Source organism: Malus sylvestris, chromosome 4, assembly GCF_916048215.2.
Source record: "Malus sylvestris chromosome 4, drMalSylv7.2, whole genome shotgun sequence".
Lineage (NCBI taxonomy): Eukaryota > Viridiplantae > Streptophyta > Magnoliopsida > Rosales > Rosaceae > Malus > Malus sylvestris.
Window position 1 is genome coordinate 15094428 of NC_062263.1, and position 17421 is coordinate 15111848.

A 17421-nucleotide genomic window follows, 5' to 3' on the forward strand; every position below is an offset into this window, starting at 1 on the left:
ATTATCTATTAGTTTATCACAAAAAATTGGAAGGAAATGCATTGCATGATGGATTTAACTGATTTAAGTTAATTATATAGCGAGCTGGCAAACATTGTGAGTGTAGAAAATATGTAGTAATTAATGAAAGAAGTTTAAACACACCATAATCATTTATATATAATGAATTAGTACAATATTGGGAGGTTTTATTTAGGATATTAAAAAAAAAGGAAGTGAATAAAATGATGAAAAATAATGTGCCGAATTTGACACTTTAAATTTCTTATGCATAAGCATGTGTCTAGGCGTTGAAGTTCCAAATTATAGTATATCAATTAACGATTGAAAATCAATACGTTGAATAAGACTAAACTTTAATTTGGATGCCGATTATGTTTTTTCAAGTTTATATAAACTAAAAGAATTGAATTTTGGAAGCCAAGAGTGTGTCAATTGTTTTATAATTTGTCCGAATACATATATCAGGTTGCTGCTCAACGTAATTTGAAAGTATATCTAGTGCAAGGACTTGTCTTTTTTTGTAGATAAGCAGAGGGTTTGTAGCTTTTTTTGCTAAGCAGTAGAACATATTATCTTTGTTTAATCTTTAGCATTTGATCGTTGTCCACAAATATAGGATAGAAGGCCTCAAATTAGATCTGACTCTTACCTAGTTGGAGTCACAAGTTCACATGCACCAGCCCTCGCGGCAAAACATTTTGGTTTCTGTAAGCGTTAGAATCCCACATCGCCCATGCGAGAGCAGTGAGCAAGCAAACAGGCCTATAAAAGCTACATTCCAAAGCTGAGAAAAGCAAACTTTCTGGGCCTTTGGGCTAAGATCAAGTGTAGTATCTTTTGAGACTTTTCAGCATTTTTTAAGTATTCTTGGGTTTTATCTTTCGATATTATTGATAAGGATATATTATTCAAATAATGCATTAAAATGCTGAAAATGTCGTTTTTAATATTATCGCGATAATATTGATAAAAATATTGATATATTTACAATAATTAAGTGGATAAGTGTGAAAATGTCGTTTTCTCAAAAAAACGATATTATCGGTGAAATATCGCCGATAATATCGATATTTAAAATCTTGGATGGGAGAAAGTTTTAGTTGTAATGGGAACATAAATGGTACACCAAGTGTTTTAATAAGAGTAGTGAGAAATTTTATTTTTTAAGTTATTAACTTTTTATTACACATATCCCACTATTTGTATAGTGACATGTGGTGTACCACCCCGTATACCTGTTACACTGAAAAATCTCTCCTTACGTGGACACTAACTTGACGCCACATGTCAATATGGGCCCATCTCAACATTAGAAAATTAAAAAATCAGAGCCCATTGCTGAATTGGGTGGGAGCTTCACGGGGACGAGAACGTTTTAGTTGTGACGGGAACACGGATGGTATACCATGTGTTTTTATGCAAGTGATGGAAAATTTTAAATTTTAAGTTATTAATCTTTTAACACATATAACCCACCATTTATATAGGGACACGTGGTGTAGCATCTCGTGTGACGGTCACACTGAAAAATCTCTCCACGGGGACAAACCCATCTTGGTCTCCACTTTCTCTCTCGAACCCTCTTCTTTCTCCTCCACATCTCAGCCTCCTTCACTACCTCCGATGACTACCTCATCAACTGCGGCTTACCTTCCAACACTTCTGTCTTCAACCGGGTTTTTTCAGCAGACCGATACAAACCCGGGTCGGGCTCCATTTCGATCGCGACCAAAACTACCTCCCAATTCGCCCACCCTCTATTGCTCCATTTCTGGGGGCTTTTAGCACACTGATTGGTGTTGCAGAGGCGTAAGGAGATACAACTTGTGCATGTTTTGGAGGAGGAAGAAGGGGTGGGGGAGGACAACGAAAAAGAAGTGGAAGAAGAGAAGAGCTTGGTGGGTTCGTCAACAATGGCGATGGTGTTGCTGCCATTGTCCTCCGGGAAAAACAACAAAAGCAAACCCATCCCCAAGATGGCTGCGGTCGGGAAAAAATCCCAAACGTTTCCTTCCAAATCCAAAGTTGTAGTTTTTAGGTTTTTTTTAATATCCACAAGGTATCCAGTCATTGTCTACATAGGCGTCACATTACAAGATAACAAAGGTTTTAACAAAAGGCTTAACGAATGTATGAAATTGTCCTAGAATTATCATTTAAGGTACTAGACTGGGATGAAAAAACTTGATGTGTCAAATATTGAAAATCACGAAACTTCAGAGTAATAAACTGAGCTTAACTAATTTTTTTTTTTAAATTCTAACTGAATCCGCTATGTTTATTATGTGATGAATTTTGTGGCTGATGAATGAGCTAATTTAAGTTTATCGTGTTATTTTTGTCCAGTTTATTTTGATTAAGCTCATATCCCTTGTTGACATCTCTTAGTAACAACACTACTGAAAATGTCTTATTGTAAGTTCATTTTGTTAGGCGTTTAGCCTCGTTTTTAAATAAAAAATTATGAAATTTGGCTGATAATTTATTTTTATCAATTTCCATTTTTTTGGCTCTTAATTTCAAGGATATTTTGGAAAATGGTAGCTACATAAGGAGAAAAATTTGTATAGAGCTCGACTTGCCACTAGAATGTGTTGAGTGGTATTACCACCCGCTCAAAACTTGTCATTTATTAACCCAAATTAATAAAAGACTCCATATTAATTTTAAGTAAAAATTAAAAAATAAATTAGTACATAATTAATTTGTTAATTAAAATCGAATTACAAAAATAAAAAGCTTTAATTTCTCAAGCGCACCTTCTCCCTTCTCCTTGTTGTTCCCACCAACCAATCCACTCCAATCATTAAATCAAGGGACTTTTAATGAAAAAGTCTTTTTATTATACAATCTTAATCATAAGGAATTTTTTGTGTAAAAATTTCATAATGAGTAAAACTATTTTCTTTATTTACTCTTATGCCATTATTTCATTCATCATGGTGGGTCCATAATCTGTTTACATTTTTGTCTGATGCTTCAATTATTGTACATTATTTGAATTGGTACTATTCCATATGCTACTTTTCATCTTTTACTAAATTGTTGCTAGCTCTCTCATGCTTCCATCATGTTGTCAATGTTATGTAGTTCTTCTTTTGTTTAAGTTGTTCTAGTATTGTTCATCTCCTTCTTCTAATTCTACCTCTTTCTCTATCTTCTTTTACCTTGTAATACATATTTGATGTTTCTCCTTTAAAATTTTGAGGCTTCTGGTAGGGCTGATGAAAAGTTTTTGCCTTGCTGTAAATATACATTTCTTTTTCTGCTACTAATATCATATCATACCTAAAATCTTCAAATTCATCTAAAACCAACATTTGGATTCCTCAATATCTCAGAATATTTTTGTACTAAGGAGTCCATTTGTATGGGGAGATAGAGGATAGTCTAAATGACTCTTCATTAATCATCATTATATGCCGAGCTTTCTCCTTATATATACATATGTACACATTCTAAAGGACCACTAATAAAACTTATACAAATTTTTTTCCACTCTTCTAGATAATCTTCTGCTATTTTCTTAAGCTTTTTAGAAAGTGATTATAATTGAGGACTATGGTTAATGAATATCTTATCAAAATAGCCAAATTCTAATAGTAAGGTTGGGGTAACTTCTACTACATTATGATGTTTCTTACATATTGAAATGTCATGTTCTCTCATGTTAATCCTAGCTAAAGCTATACTGACTTCTGGTTTACACATATAACTATTTGTACTATCATAAAGAGATGATGAATATATCTTTGTAATAATATTCATTCATAGTTTTGGATCAAAAATTGTCCAAACAAAGCACATTGTAATTGTAATTGTAACTCTTTCATGAACTATGGTGCTCTGCTCAGGATCTCATTTTGCATGTCTAGTGGCATTATTCTTAATTTTGCTTTTCAAAGTTCTTCTAATAAGATATCATCTTTTATTAAAGTCTAATGGTATATTCCTAAGAAATCTTTCATATCTTTCTTGTTTTTCTTTGTCTGTCAGATGTTGAAGTTACTTATTTATTTGATGCTGCTTATTTGTCTGATGCTGCTTCATTTCAGATTGAGCTTTTACAAGAAGATATTGAAATGGAGTAGCATCAGACAAATGAGCAGCATCAAATAAATGAGCTGCATCAACATCTGACAGACAAAGAAAAACAAGAAAGATATGAAATATTCTTAGGAATATATCATTAGACTTAATAAAAGATGATATCTTATTAGAAGAAATTTGAAAATAAAAATTAAGAACAATGCCACCAGACATGCAAAATGAGATCTTGAACAAAGCATCACAGTCCATGAAGAGCTACAATTACAATTACAATGTGCTTTGTATCAATCCATCTTTGATTCAGAACTAGAGACGGATATTATTACAAAGATATATCCACCATGTTTTTGTGATAATACGAAGAATTGTATTTGTAAACCAAAAGTTAGTATAGCTTTAGCCATGATTAATATGAGAGATTTTAGAGCATTTCATTTCAATTATGAGCATAAAAACAACATAATGTAATAGAAGTTACCCCAATCTTACTATTAGAGTTTGGCTATCTTGATAAAATATTCATTAACCATAGTTCTCAATTAAAATCACTTCCTAAAAAACTTAATAAATTAGCAAAAGATTATCTAGAAGAGTGGAAATAAATTTGTGTAAGTTTTATTAGTAGTCCTCCAGATTGGTATGTACATAAGCATAAGGAGAAAGCTAGGCATATAGTCATGATTAATGAAGAGTTATTTAGACTATTCTCTATCTCTCTATACAGATGGACTCCTTCATACAAAAATATTCTGAGATACCGAGGAATCCAAATGTTAGCTTTAGATGAATTTGAAGATTTGAAGTATGATATGATATTAGTAGTAGAAGAATAAGAAATGTATATTTATAGCAAGGCGAAAATAGATCATCAGCCCTACTGGAAGCCTCAAAATTTCAAAGGAGAAACATTAAATATGGATTACAAGGTAAAAGAAGATAGAGAAAGAGAGGCAGAATTAGAAGAAGGAGATGAACAATACTGAAACAACTTGATAGAAGAAGAACTACATAACATTGACAACATGATAGAGGCATGAAAGAGCTGGCAGCAGATTAGTAAAGGATGAAAAGTAGCATAAGTGTAATAGCATCATATAAAATAATGTACAATAATTGAAGCGTTAGACAAAAATGTAAACATCATTGTGAGACCTGCCATGATGAATGAAATAATAGCATAAAAGTAAATAAAGAAAAAAACTTGACCCATTATGGACTTTTTACACAAAAAATGTCCTTCGAATTGATACCATATTCGAAAGGCAAGGCCGGGTTAAATAGTCAAATGACTATTATAACAACTAGACATAAAACCTTGCACATGAAACTCGACTTGTTTCAGCATAATGGCTACTCACAATGCAGGTATAAAGCCTTAGAGGCTGAACTCAGAGTTATCCTGGTTAACGTCCAACCAATTATTTATATGGAAAGCATTCAACTATAACAGAGTGCTCAAACAAAGTACGATCGTTAGTTTAGCATGTTAATAATATAACTACAATAATGTTTTTCTGTTTTAGAATGGAAGTCTAATTAAACAAACGCACTAAAGAAAGAAAGAAAGAAAATTACTTAAGTCTAATTAAACAAAGTACGATCGTTGTTTACTTGCTACAACCACTTTTGTTGTATGGCATTTACTTATGTATGATATCTTTTTGTTTCTGATTGTATAAGAGACCAAGTTGTTTGAATATTTTGAAGGACAATATAGGTATTTAAAAATACTTTTGTTCTAAAGGTTAAATAATTTTTTTTAAGAACTTTTCATTAATTTTCTCTTTTCTTTAATGAAGACCACTTGAACATTTCTATATGTTTGTCTACTTGCTGCAACCACTTTTGTTGTATGCCATTTATTTATGTCTGATATTTTTTGTTTCTAATTTTATAAGGGACCAAGCTCTCTGAATACTTTGAAGGACAGTATAAGTAACTTTGAAAACCTTTCCTCTAACCTAGAAAAAACTTTATTTTTTATTTTTCTTCCACTCATCAAATTCCTTTTTTGTTTGATTAAATATATAGCATATATTGTTTCTGTGTTGTTTTAGAGTTTATAGAGGGAGAATTGCTAAGAAGGAAAAAGGAGGGTTTTATATGGTGGGGTGGCGGTTGCTTCTTGATCAATTTTTTTTCAATTAATTATAACCAGTAAAGCTAATATGTGTAGGAATCCTTCTTCCTTTACTCAGCCATTTTAATTTCTCAAGCTGAAAGAGATTGCCATTTCCATTTGTCCCAGAGTCAATATCTTTATAATTCTGATATGAACACCGTTGTGACTTTGACATAGCCATCTTATCATATCAATATTTCTAGCTGCCATCTCCAACCCTTCGTCTTTCTGATGGAGGTGGACTGGGGTGGGGTTTGTGTTTCATGTTATCATCTTTTACTTTTAAATTTTTTTTTAGGTTTTATGTTAATATTCTGAAACTGTTAAAAAAATTATCATATTTAATGTTTTTCCAAAATGGCAAGTTTTGAATGGGTGGTAATGCTACTCAGCACAGTTTAGTGGCAAGTCAAGTTCCACACAAATTTATTAGGTACAAAGTGATTTTTTTTTTACTTCAAAAGAAAAAGTGAGGTTATGTTCGAATTCTAGAGGAAATGCTAAAAATATAGTATTTTGCCCTAGAAAATGGGTAATTCATAAAAAGTTTTCCAAGAACGAGTCAAAGCCCAAGAAGAAAAAAAAAAAATTTAGTGGGAAATATACTAAATATCTTTGGGTTTTATCCTAATCTGCTGGTATATATCTGGTCCTTAGGTTGAAAACATTGTTTCCAATTCATAGAAGAGGTAAACATTTTGTTTGATTCAGAATTGTTTAGTAAATGACATGACATGAAATTATTTCTCTTGAAAATTAAGAGATTTCCTTATTCGATGAGTACAATACGAATTTCAAATCCAAAAAATCACACAAATTTTTCTTTCGACTCTAACAATAATATTCTAATCTAGTTTATACGGCAAGAAAAGAAATCAAACCTAGCTGCATCGCACTACTCTGTCCAACTAACTTACTCCCAATATCACACAACACAAATTTGAACTCACCAACTTTGGGACCATGGCACAGCAAGATGGTAGAAGAACTCAAAATACGAGAAGAGGGAAAGTAGAAAATATATATTTCACAAATCATTCTTAATCTGCAGCATATTGCTAACAAATTCCGTACATCTTAAATTACATTTTATCACTGCTTCTGATCTTCAATGATTCGAACCGGGATCAAAAAATTAAAAGACAAAAAAAATATATTAAGAAAGAATACCACCAAAATGAGAGGACCGGATTTATCTTCAATCCATCCCTTCATTTTCCAGTGCGGGTACACGAAACCCTGCTTGCTCGTTCAGGTCGTAACCATATCCGCTTCCCCTCTCTGTGCTGCCGCGTCAGCCAGTTTTTTCCATGTCAACTCTCGCTGTTCTTCTACCTCTCTTGCCCTCGCTTCTCTCTCTGCACGCTGCCTCTGGCACTCTTCAAACAACTCAGCATCCATTTCCAAAAACATTTTCCGCACATTGACAGTCAGCCCGTGAACGGCTTGGTTCCAGTGGTTTTGGATATTCATCTCCAATGCCTCAAAAATAATTGGTAGTATGACATTCCGGTTCTGAGCAATTAAATTCACAATGTGTTCATTATTCCATAAGAAGAGTGCCCGTTCCGCAACCTGCATTGTAAATGTGACTTAGAAAAATTTTCAAAGGATTTGTAATGCTTTCATCCCTTCACCATTTCATAAATGCTAAAGTGTTGAAATCATTTGTAATGCTTTCATAATGCATGATAGGAATACAACTAAAAGACCACCCATACAGTTACCTCCCGTTTCATAGATATTTTTTCAACAGAATATCAAAATAGAGCCCAGTTACCAAGTAAGATCAATTGTCGGCACACCAATATTCATGCCAGCAAGCACAAAAGCTAACTAATTTCACATTTCTTGTTCTGCCATACCAATACTTTCATGAAGACAGCATTTTGACAACCTACTAACAGGGGACAAGATAAAATAACAAAAAACACGTAAAATGAAAAAAAAATAAAGCACTTAAAATCAAACCACTGCTGCTGTTCAGCAGAAAAACAAAACATAAATATTAATAATTAAAAACTATAAAAAGCTCAAGATATTTTAGGGCCAACCACTTGGGCTATTTCATCAGAACATTACATACAGGTTTCAGGTTTCTTAGCAAATCAGGAGTGTTGTCAGCAGGAACTGTCAAAACAATGTCAAATACAGCACGCATTTTTTGCAAAAAAACATCGAAAGTTAGATTAATCAAGGTGAACTGTTCCTCTTCATAAATTGATCAACATCTTAACTACCCAAGGGATATCAACTTAAAATGTCACTCGAGAAGGTCACATCCATCATTGATTTTTATAATTGATGTCTAATGAACACTTAGTTTTCCCCTACATCATGCCCACCTTCCTGGGGAGTTGTCCTACCTAGCAATCTTGTGCTTTTGTCCCCGTAATATTGATACTATATGATTTCAGATAATCTTAACATGGCCCCTTATGTGATATGTATGTAACTACTTTTCCCATATCAAGTTATATGATCACTGTATACCGATAGACTACAACTTGATCCCACATGTCATCTTCTATATTCTGCATGTCCGCTTATTCAATAGAAATTCAATACGACAAAGATGCTAGTGTTGAGTGCATTCCTAAAACATTAACATAAGAACTATAGCTATCTATAACAAACCCTCTAGGGCTCTACCTTCCCCACTTATCAAATGCCAAGAACGAAAAACCCTCTGTTTCTACGTCAACCCATAAACTAGTGTCCAAATTATTGTGTAATTGACTCTCTTTTTTTCAAGTAACGTATCAACTTTTGACCTTTCCTTTAAAGATGGGCGTATGAAAATTACAAAAAGATCACATCGAATGTGAAAGAAACAGGCAAACCTGCTAAGGCAACAAAAATTATGTATGCAAGGCAGATTTCTCCATTGGAGGAACACAAAAGCAAACACTTATGTGTACCAAAATATAACAGAATGGAAATCACATTAGCATGAGAACTTTAGCCATCTATAACAAACCCTCTACCTTCCCCGCTTATTAAATGCCAAGAACGAAAAATTCTAAGTCAACCCATAAACCAGTCTTCCAATTATTGTGTAACTGACTTCTTTTTTTCAAGTCACGTATCAGCTTTTGACCTTTCCTTTAAAGATGGACCTATGAAAATTACAAAAAGATCACATTGAATGTAAAAGAAACAGGCAAAGCTGCTAAGGCAACAAAAATTACGTACTCAAGGAAGATTTTTCCCATTGGAAGAACACAAAAAGTAAACACTTATGTGTACCACAATATACAGAATGGAAATCACATTAGCATGAGATCAGCAACAAAAGAAAGAGACAATGGGTAAATTTATCAAACTAGAATAAACTGATAAGGCCGCAGTCTCAGGCAAAAAGAGAAACAAGGCAAGGAGAACAATGATGTGGTATTTAACAAAAAAAGTAGATTTAGAGAGATTGCGGAAAAGTGAATATTGGTTACAATAAATGCACACTAATGACACTTTCCACACACAGAAGCAGTTTCCATTTGCACGAGATTTCATATCACAATGATATTCAACACATTCATACAATGAAATAATGATAAGTACAACAAAAGCGGAACAACTAATGAAATTTAAATCGCAAAAAAAATGGAAAAGGTAAAACTTTTGACCAAGCTAAATACCAATAAGTAATGGGAAAAAACATTGAGAACCATTTCTCTTAAATAAACCAGCTAAACTATTAGTTTAAAGCTCCAGCAAAATAAATCCCAGTTTTCCATACAAACAAATAACCATAATGGATAATTAAATGAAGCAAACGCAATCAAATTTGAAAATATTCCCAAACCTGAAAATGAGAGCTGTTGAGGCAGCGGGCAATCTGTCTGAAAAGTGGAACCATGCACCGCTGAAACTCAGCAGCTTGTGTTGCCTCCAGAACTTCTTCAAGTTCTCCAAGGAAAAGAACTTCCTTCTGACAGTTGGTCACTGGCCAGTATTTCAACAAACCCCTTACAACCGTATCTGCCAACTTGTAATCCTTTTCAACAAACTGGATTATGCAGTAGGACAGCTGCTGATGAAACACACCAATTGACTTCGGCTTATGCAGCGGTATAAGTGCCCGAACAAGAAACAATTTATGCTCCTCTTTCATTGGAAGTGCAAACCCATTAATTATACTCCCAAGAATCTCTAAAAGCTCAGCAATGCCACTGTGCCTCTCGGTCTCATATATAAACCTATAGAATATGTTATTGATGGCTTTCCTGATGAAGGGTCGGTGCACCATGAACTTCCCATATATGCGGTGAAGAATGTTCTTCAAGTACTCGCGCTCACGCGGGTCCTCAGAATCAAACAAATCAAGTAACTTCAACACAAATGAGTGATCAATATAACGCTTGGCAACCTTGGTATCGGTATCAGATGACACAATGTACCTAAGAAGAAGCTCATAAACCAACTGCAAATGAGGCCAGGATGGCTCCAAATAAAGCTCCTCCTCTTCAGGATCGGCATTCTCTTGGCCCGTGTTTTCGTGGGATGCAGGGGGCAAGCACCGAAATATATTAACAGACACCATTTTAATCATCTCCTCCTGACAAGTCTCGGTGATCTTACCCGACCCAGATTGTATAAAATCAACCAATTCCAAAAGGGTTTGACGCTTAATTTCTTTCTCCCTAGGGGTCTTAAGGGTATCAGAAAAATCGAAGTGAAAGCAACAAACCTGCAATTTGCGGAGGAACAGGTGCTGGCGCTCTGAGACGGGCACATCACGGAACATAGGGAGAGGCTCGATGGTTCCGGAAGGCGGCAACGCCGTAACACCCGCGCCACCCACGTTGGGCCCAGAAGCAGCTGGCCCAGTGCGGGAGGCGTGGTTCACGACCACATTCGCCGAGACCGCCCCGGAATTGCGGGTTCCGGGCGGCCCGTACCCGTACGAAGAAGGATCATGAGTCTCGGATTTCGAGGGCTTCTTGTTTCCCTTGATGATCTTCTTAAACATAATTTCCCAATGCAGCGACGAATCCTAAACCCTAGAATTGCGGACAGCGATCTATTTGGGAATTTGGAAGCAGCTCTGGCGATGTGGAGGGAATAGTCGGCGATTGGCGATGATTTGATTCAGCATGCATGGAACGAGAGCCCTAAATTCTCCACAATCCAATAAAATCCCCGAGTGGTTCTATTCAATAGGCGATATCGGCGTCGGAAAACGAAATTGAAATCGAAAAGGGGCGTGAGGATGAGAAGAAATGTACCGTCTTAGGAATTAGGAAACGCTGAGTTGTTGTTGGTGGATCCGAATTCAAAGTCATCTGAGTCGGACCGCCGGAATGCCGGCGACTTGATCGGACGTTGGTGATTCCGGCGATCAACCCGATGAGAGAGAAAGAGGGGGGAGATAGAGAGAGTGTGTGCGTATAGAAGTGGAGGCCGGATGATTATGGAGAAAATGAAAAACAAGAAAAGTTTTAAGCAACAAAAATGGGAATGATTGAATAAACGCCCCTTGTAAATTAAAAAAATAATTAAAAAACACTGACAGTTGTTTATTTTTGCTAAGTTATTAATATTTGGGTAAATTACATAAAATTACTTTAACTATTGGATCAGTTATAATTTCATACTTCATCTTTAAAAAATGTCAATGTCATATCTTATCTTACGAATTTGTTACAATTTCATATCTTCCGTCAGTTTTTCTATCAATTCTTTTGTTAAATAGTGACATGACTTGAGACGGAGCCTATTATCTATAAAAAAATTAATTAAATATTAAAAACTAAAAAATAAAATCATTTAATAATTGCATGGGGGACCCACCCCTTATCCCCCTCACCCATTCTTCCCTGCTCCAGTCTTCCCCAAACCCAAAACCAGATCCCACCCCGCTCTCGTTTTCTTTGCATCGATCACTACCGCCACTCTCCCTTCAATTTCCCTTGCCGCTTCTCTGGCTTTGCTGACCACCTTTAGCTGTCACTCACCCACCTCACATGCGCCATGCCTTATCCTTGCACTCTTTCTTCCCTAATTCCACAACCTAGAATCCGATTCAAATCCCTCAATTTTCAAAATTCACATTTCAAAAAATTGAATACAAGATGAACTGAAGTGATGTCACCACTTATTGTGAAGTGAGCTTGCTTCATGTCTCTGGAAAGATCGACGATCTTCTTATGAAGATCGGAGAGGTTGAGGTCCTGACCGTAGCGTTGAGGAGGGCGAGGCAGCCAGAGATGGCGACTGTGTGGTCGCGGAGGGAGGAGCAAAGGGAGAGGCAGTTGATGAGGACGAAGATTTTTCCCTTGGTTCTGTAGAACGACAGAGTTTTGAGTGTGGAGGTGAGGTCGATGATGATGCCCTTAAAGGCGGTGTGGACGAAGGGAGAGAGGGAGTTGAGCGATGGCGTGGCACGGGTGAGGTGGTTGAGTAACAGTTGAAGGTGGTTAGCAAAGCTAGAGAAGCAGTAGGGGAGGTCGAAGGGAGAGTGGCGGTAGTGATCGGCGCAGAGAAGACGGGAGCATGGTGGGATCTGGTTTTGGGTTTGGGGAAGACGGAAGTGGGGAAGAAAAGGTGAAGGGGATAGGGGGTAGGTCCCCCATGCAATTATTAAATGATTTTATTTTTAATTTTTTAATATTTAACTCATTTTTTTATTTTTTATTAATTTTTTTAATAGAGAGTGAGCTCATCTTAAGCCACGTCACTATTTAATGGAATAATTGACAGACAAACTAACGGAATGTATGAAATTGTAACAAATTCGTAAGATGAGGTATGACATTGACATTTTTTAAAGATGGGATATGAAACTATGACTGGCTCAATAGTTGAGGTAGTTTTATGTAATTTACCCTTAATATTTTGTTAGTTAATTCAATCTTAATTTTGTTTGACAACTTAGTACTATGGTTTAGTTTTATTCATTTTTATTTGTAAGTGTAAGTGACATGTTTTAAGTTCAATTTTTGCCAAAATCAAATTTGAACCACATTGTTGTTTGCCCATTATGAGGCTTGATCCACTTTATACCCTTAGTATTGATAATATTGTTTGTTAACAAAAAAAAAATTGTTTTAGTTTTCGAATTTTTTACTTCTTTTTGTGGTTTTACACGTGGCATGGAACCAGGCAAGATAAATGTGATATGTGTTTGTTTTGCTCAGGTTAGGGAAGATTTTACCATGTTTATGTTTCCTTGGAGAGAACCTTGGAGTTGGGGTTTGATTGGACCCTTGTAGACGCTGGCGGGCCCCAACTGTATTGAGGATAATTGTTAGGTTAAAATATAGTGAAGTTTCTATTTTTAGGTTTGTTCTAATTTTTCATTATTTCATGATTTTTTTTTTCTCAACCGAAGCCTAATTTGCTCAATGGCATTGGTATTTTGTGCTTTACCCAAAAAAGAAAGGATCAAAGTTATTATCCTGAAAAGAAATAAAATAAAGTAGTTTTTTAAATGTATTTTTTATATAAGAATGTTGTAAACATTCATAGTTTAAGTATGATTGTGTAAATCCTAGATAAGATTTGATTCTAGTTATCCTTTCCTATTACAACTTGTATTACTTGGAGAAGAAGGAATATCTTCTCTCCCTTTACTACTATAAATAAAGGCACAATGTAGAAGGGATAACAACACACACATTCCCCTACAAATTCTACAAACACACATCTCTCTTCTCTCTCTCTCTGCCGCCGGCCCTAGTCCCTCTGTCAGATAAAATAGACCACAACACGTTATCAGCACGCTCTTCACGCTGTGCTTAGAAGAATTTAAAGAGAATTTATTCGTCTACAATCAGGGGAGTATTACGTTTCAATTATTTTTAATTGATTAAATCTTGATTTTATTGAATTCATATATTGTTATTGATTCAATTTATTTTTCTTCTTATGTTGAACGTGATACAAGCTTGAAGATGAAAGCCGAAATTGAAGAAATAATTTTTCTGCATCAAACCAGTTCATCTATATCATCACGCAATCAGGTTCTTTCTAAACAACGACTTTTAACTCGATATTTTGCAAGCCCTGATAGCATGAACATTCACCATGATGCATGACCCAACTTTACGTTTTACGTATTTTAGATTCTACATAAATTGTGTATGCTTCATAATCAAAATTGCTACAATTATGTGAATTTGATATTTGTCATGAATTGAATCCTACATATGTACATGCATTGAAACTATTATTTGCATATGCATCAACATAAATATGTGATTCATTAAAATTATACATGCATATAATATAATTGAATACAAAAAAAAAAAAAAAAAAAAAAAAAAAACGAAAAAAAAAAAAATTTTAGGGCTGCACACAGCAGCCCATTCCCTTCTTCTCACCCCGTGGGCCTGTAATCCCACTCGAGGGTTCTTGGCCTATATTTTTAGGCCCCGAGATTTTATTATTTAATTTTTTTTTAAATAATATGGGTTTTTATATTTTCACCCACACTTTAATTTGGCCCCGAAGACCAAAAATAAATTAATTCACTTATCATTATACAATATTTCTGCATATATTCTTTGCATATTTGTTTGCATATATATTTGTGTTTGCCTGCAGGAATATATGAACCTGAAGTTCATAATTACTTTGAAACCCGAAGTTTCTTATACACATGCCTTGTTTGAAAACCCGAAGTTTTCACTTAAATATATCACCCATGAAAACCCGAAGTTTTTCATGCAAAATTAAACCAATACATGTCTATTAGAACCTGTATGTTCTACTCCTATGTGAATGGATTGATTTTTCTCCATTACACTAACCACATCTTGTCCATCTATTTTGATAGGACCATGTCGAATTTGAACAAACTCGACTTCACCGCTTTGGAGGTTTCTGGAAGGAACTACCTCAAGTGGGTTCAAGATGTGAAGCTCCACCTCACTGCAAAGAACTTGCGTCCTGCTATTGAAGAAGCAACAGATAAACCTGTTGGCGAGGCTGAAAAAGCCACTGCTATGATCTTCATCCGAAGACATATCCATGACGCTCTACAAACTGAGTACCTTGCTGAGGAGGATCCACGTGCATTATGGGTCGCTTTGGCTGATCGTTTCGATCACCAAAAGGACATATTCTTGCCTGAAGCAAGACACGACTGGCAGCACTTGCGCTTCCAAGACTTTAAGTCTGTGAATGAATATAATTCTGAAGTTTGTCGAATCCGATCACTTCTCAAGTTTTGCAATGAAACTTTGACTGAAGAGGATCTCCTGGAGAAGACCTACTCGACCTTCTCTGCTTCTAATATTGTCCTGCAGCAACAATATAGAGCTCAGAAGTTCACTAAGTTCTCGGATTTGATCTCTGTTTTACTTCTTGCTGAAAAGCAGAACCAGCTGTTGATGAAGAATCATCAAGCTCGACCTACTGGGGCTACTGCTGTGCCTGAAGCACATTATAGCACTAATCAGCACCCAAAACGCCAAAAGAGGCGTGGTAAGGGCGGCCAGAAGCCATCCCACCAAGGTCAACAGAGCCAAGGCCCATCCAAGGGAGGAAACAAAGCCCAGAAGCGCCCAAACCTCGCTCCCAAGGCCTCGAACTTCAAGAATAAGGGCAAAGCACCTGCCACAATGAATGACGATATGTGCTATCGTTGTGGTTCCAAGGACCATTGGTCCCGTATTTGCCGTGCTCCCAAGAAGGTTGTGGATGCATATCATTCTCGTCGTACGAAGTTTGAATCAAACTTCCTGCAAGTGGACGAACCGGAGACTACAAAGATGGAGGTTTCTGATTTTCAGGAGGATACCACTCCTATGGAAGATTAGAATCTTAGACATAGACTTATTTTTCAGTTAAAATAAGACAATTGGGGCCGAATTCCACCTTGTGGCCGAACCCCACCTTGTTTTTTGGTTGATTTTGAACAATTTTCCTTTATGTTTTGGATTATTAGTTGGCGATTTATTTTGGATATTCAGTTTTTTCCTTGAATAAATGAAATTATTTTGAATTGATACTTGTTTTTATAAACTTTTATGCATGTGACCGATTCAAATTAATTTTTCATTCTAGGTATGACTAGTGGGAAAGTTAGTTGTCTGGCAGATAGTGCAACCACGCATACTGTTTTGCGTGAACGCATCTATTTCACTAACTTCGTACCTAAGAATGCACCTCTGACAACCCTCTCAGGCCCATCCAACCTGATCGAAGGATACGGTCAGGCACGTATAATGTTGTCCAATGGTACAATCTTGACCATTGCTGAGGCACTCTATTCTCCACGTTCCGGAAGAACGTTACTAAGTTTCAAGGACATTAGAGATAACAATTACCACGCTGAAACCCACGTAGAAAACGGAGTTGAATTTCTGTGCGTAACTTCCTACGAATATGGCCAGAAGCGTATTCTAGAGAAGATGGAGCGTAACCCGAGTGGTCTGTATACTACGACCATACGCCCCATAGAATGCCACTATGTGGCCGGCCCTACCACAGGGACCGCGCACGAAATTACACTTTGGCATGATCGTTTGGGACATCCTGGACGAATAGCGATGCGCCGTATCCTCAAAACTTCACACGGGCATCCACTAACCCGAAGCTTAGGTTCGATCCATGAAATTGCATGTCAAACATGTTCTATGGGAAAGCTTATTACTAAGCCTTCTTATGACAAGATTCGTTCGAATCCTCCCATTTTTCTACAACGGATTCAGGGGGACATTTGTGGACCGATTCAACCTCCCTGCGGACCATTTAGATATTTTATGGTTTTGGTTGACGCTTCTACACGTTGGTCACACGTGTGCTTGTTGTCCACAAGGAACGCTGCATTCTCCAAACTGTTGGCTCAGGTTATCAAGCTCAGGGCTCACCACCCTGATTATCCGATCAAATCTATTCGATTGGATAATGCTGGAGAATTCACATCTAAAACTTTTGATGACTATTGCATGTCGGTTGGGGTTGAAGTTGAACATCCTGTACCCCATGTTCACACCCAGAACGGCCTGGCAGAGGCTTTCATTAAGCGTTTACAAATGATTGCTCGATCGTTGGTCATACGTACCAAGCTCCCGATCGCTGCTTGGGGCCATGCAATATTGCACGCAGCAAAGTTGGTCCGCCTGAGGCCTGTTGCGACACAACCATTTAGTGCCCTTCAGTTGGTCACCGGATGCGAACCTGACATATCGCATCTGCGCGTTTTTGGTTGTGCGGTCTATATGCCGATCTCGCCGCCCTTACGTACAAAAATGGGGCCTCAGCGAAGGATGGGAATCTATGTCGGATATGATTCTCCT

General features: G+C 36.5%; 2 protein-coding genes across 2 annotated transcripts; one reads left to right on the top strand and one right to left on the bottom strand.

Annotated features, from left to right (window-relative positions):
• Positions 1–7170: 7170 nt before the first annotated feature.
• On the bottom strand, positions 7171–11635 carry LOC126618856 (serine/threonine protein phosphatase 2A 57 kDa regulatory subunit B' beta isoform-like). Its single transcript, XM_050287049.1, has 2 exons — positions 9981–11635; positions 7171–7750 (listed from the first exon to the last, which is right to left on the bottom strand). Exons 1-2 carry the CDS (start codon positions 11145–11147, stop codon positions 7427–7429), a joined length of 1491 nt encoding a protein of 496 aa, XP_050143006.1. The 5' UTR covers positions 11148–11635; the 3' UTR covers positions 7171–7426.
• A 2242-nt stretch (positions 11636–13877) lies between these two features.
• Positions 13878–16080, top strand: LOC126618857 (uncharacterized). Its single transcript, XM_050287050.1, has 2 exons — positions 13878–14139; positions 14955–16080. Exon 2 carries the CDS (start codon positions 14959–14961, stop codon positions 15937–15939), a length of 981 nt encoding a protein of 326 aa, XP_050143007.1. The 5' UTR covers positions 13878–14139; positions 14955–14958; the 3' UTR covers positions 15940–16080.
• Positions 16081–17421: the final 1341 nt, after the last annotated feature.

What these genes read in the sequence shown, in the direction of transcription:
- LOC126618856 (XM_050287049.1), bottom strand. Translation starts at nt 11,147, where the DNA reads ATGTTTAAGAAGATCATCAAGGGAAACAAGAAGCCCTCGAAATCCGAG. An exon ending in TCAACAGCTCTCATTTTCAG is followed by an intron (nt 7,751 to 9,980) that starts GTTTGGGAATAT and finishes TTTACAATGCAG; the next exon opens with GTTGCGGAACGGGCACTCTT.
- LOC126618857 (XM_050287050.1), top strand. Translation starts at nt 14,959, where the DNA reads ATGTCGAATTTGAACAAACTCGACTTCACCGCTTTGGAGGTTTCTGGA.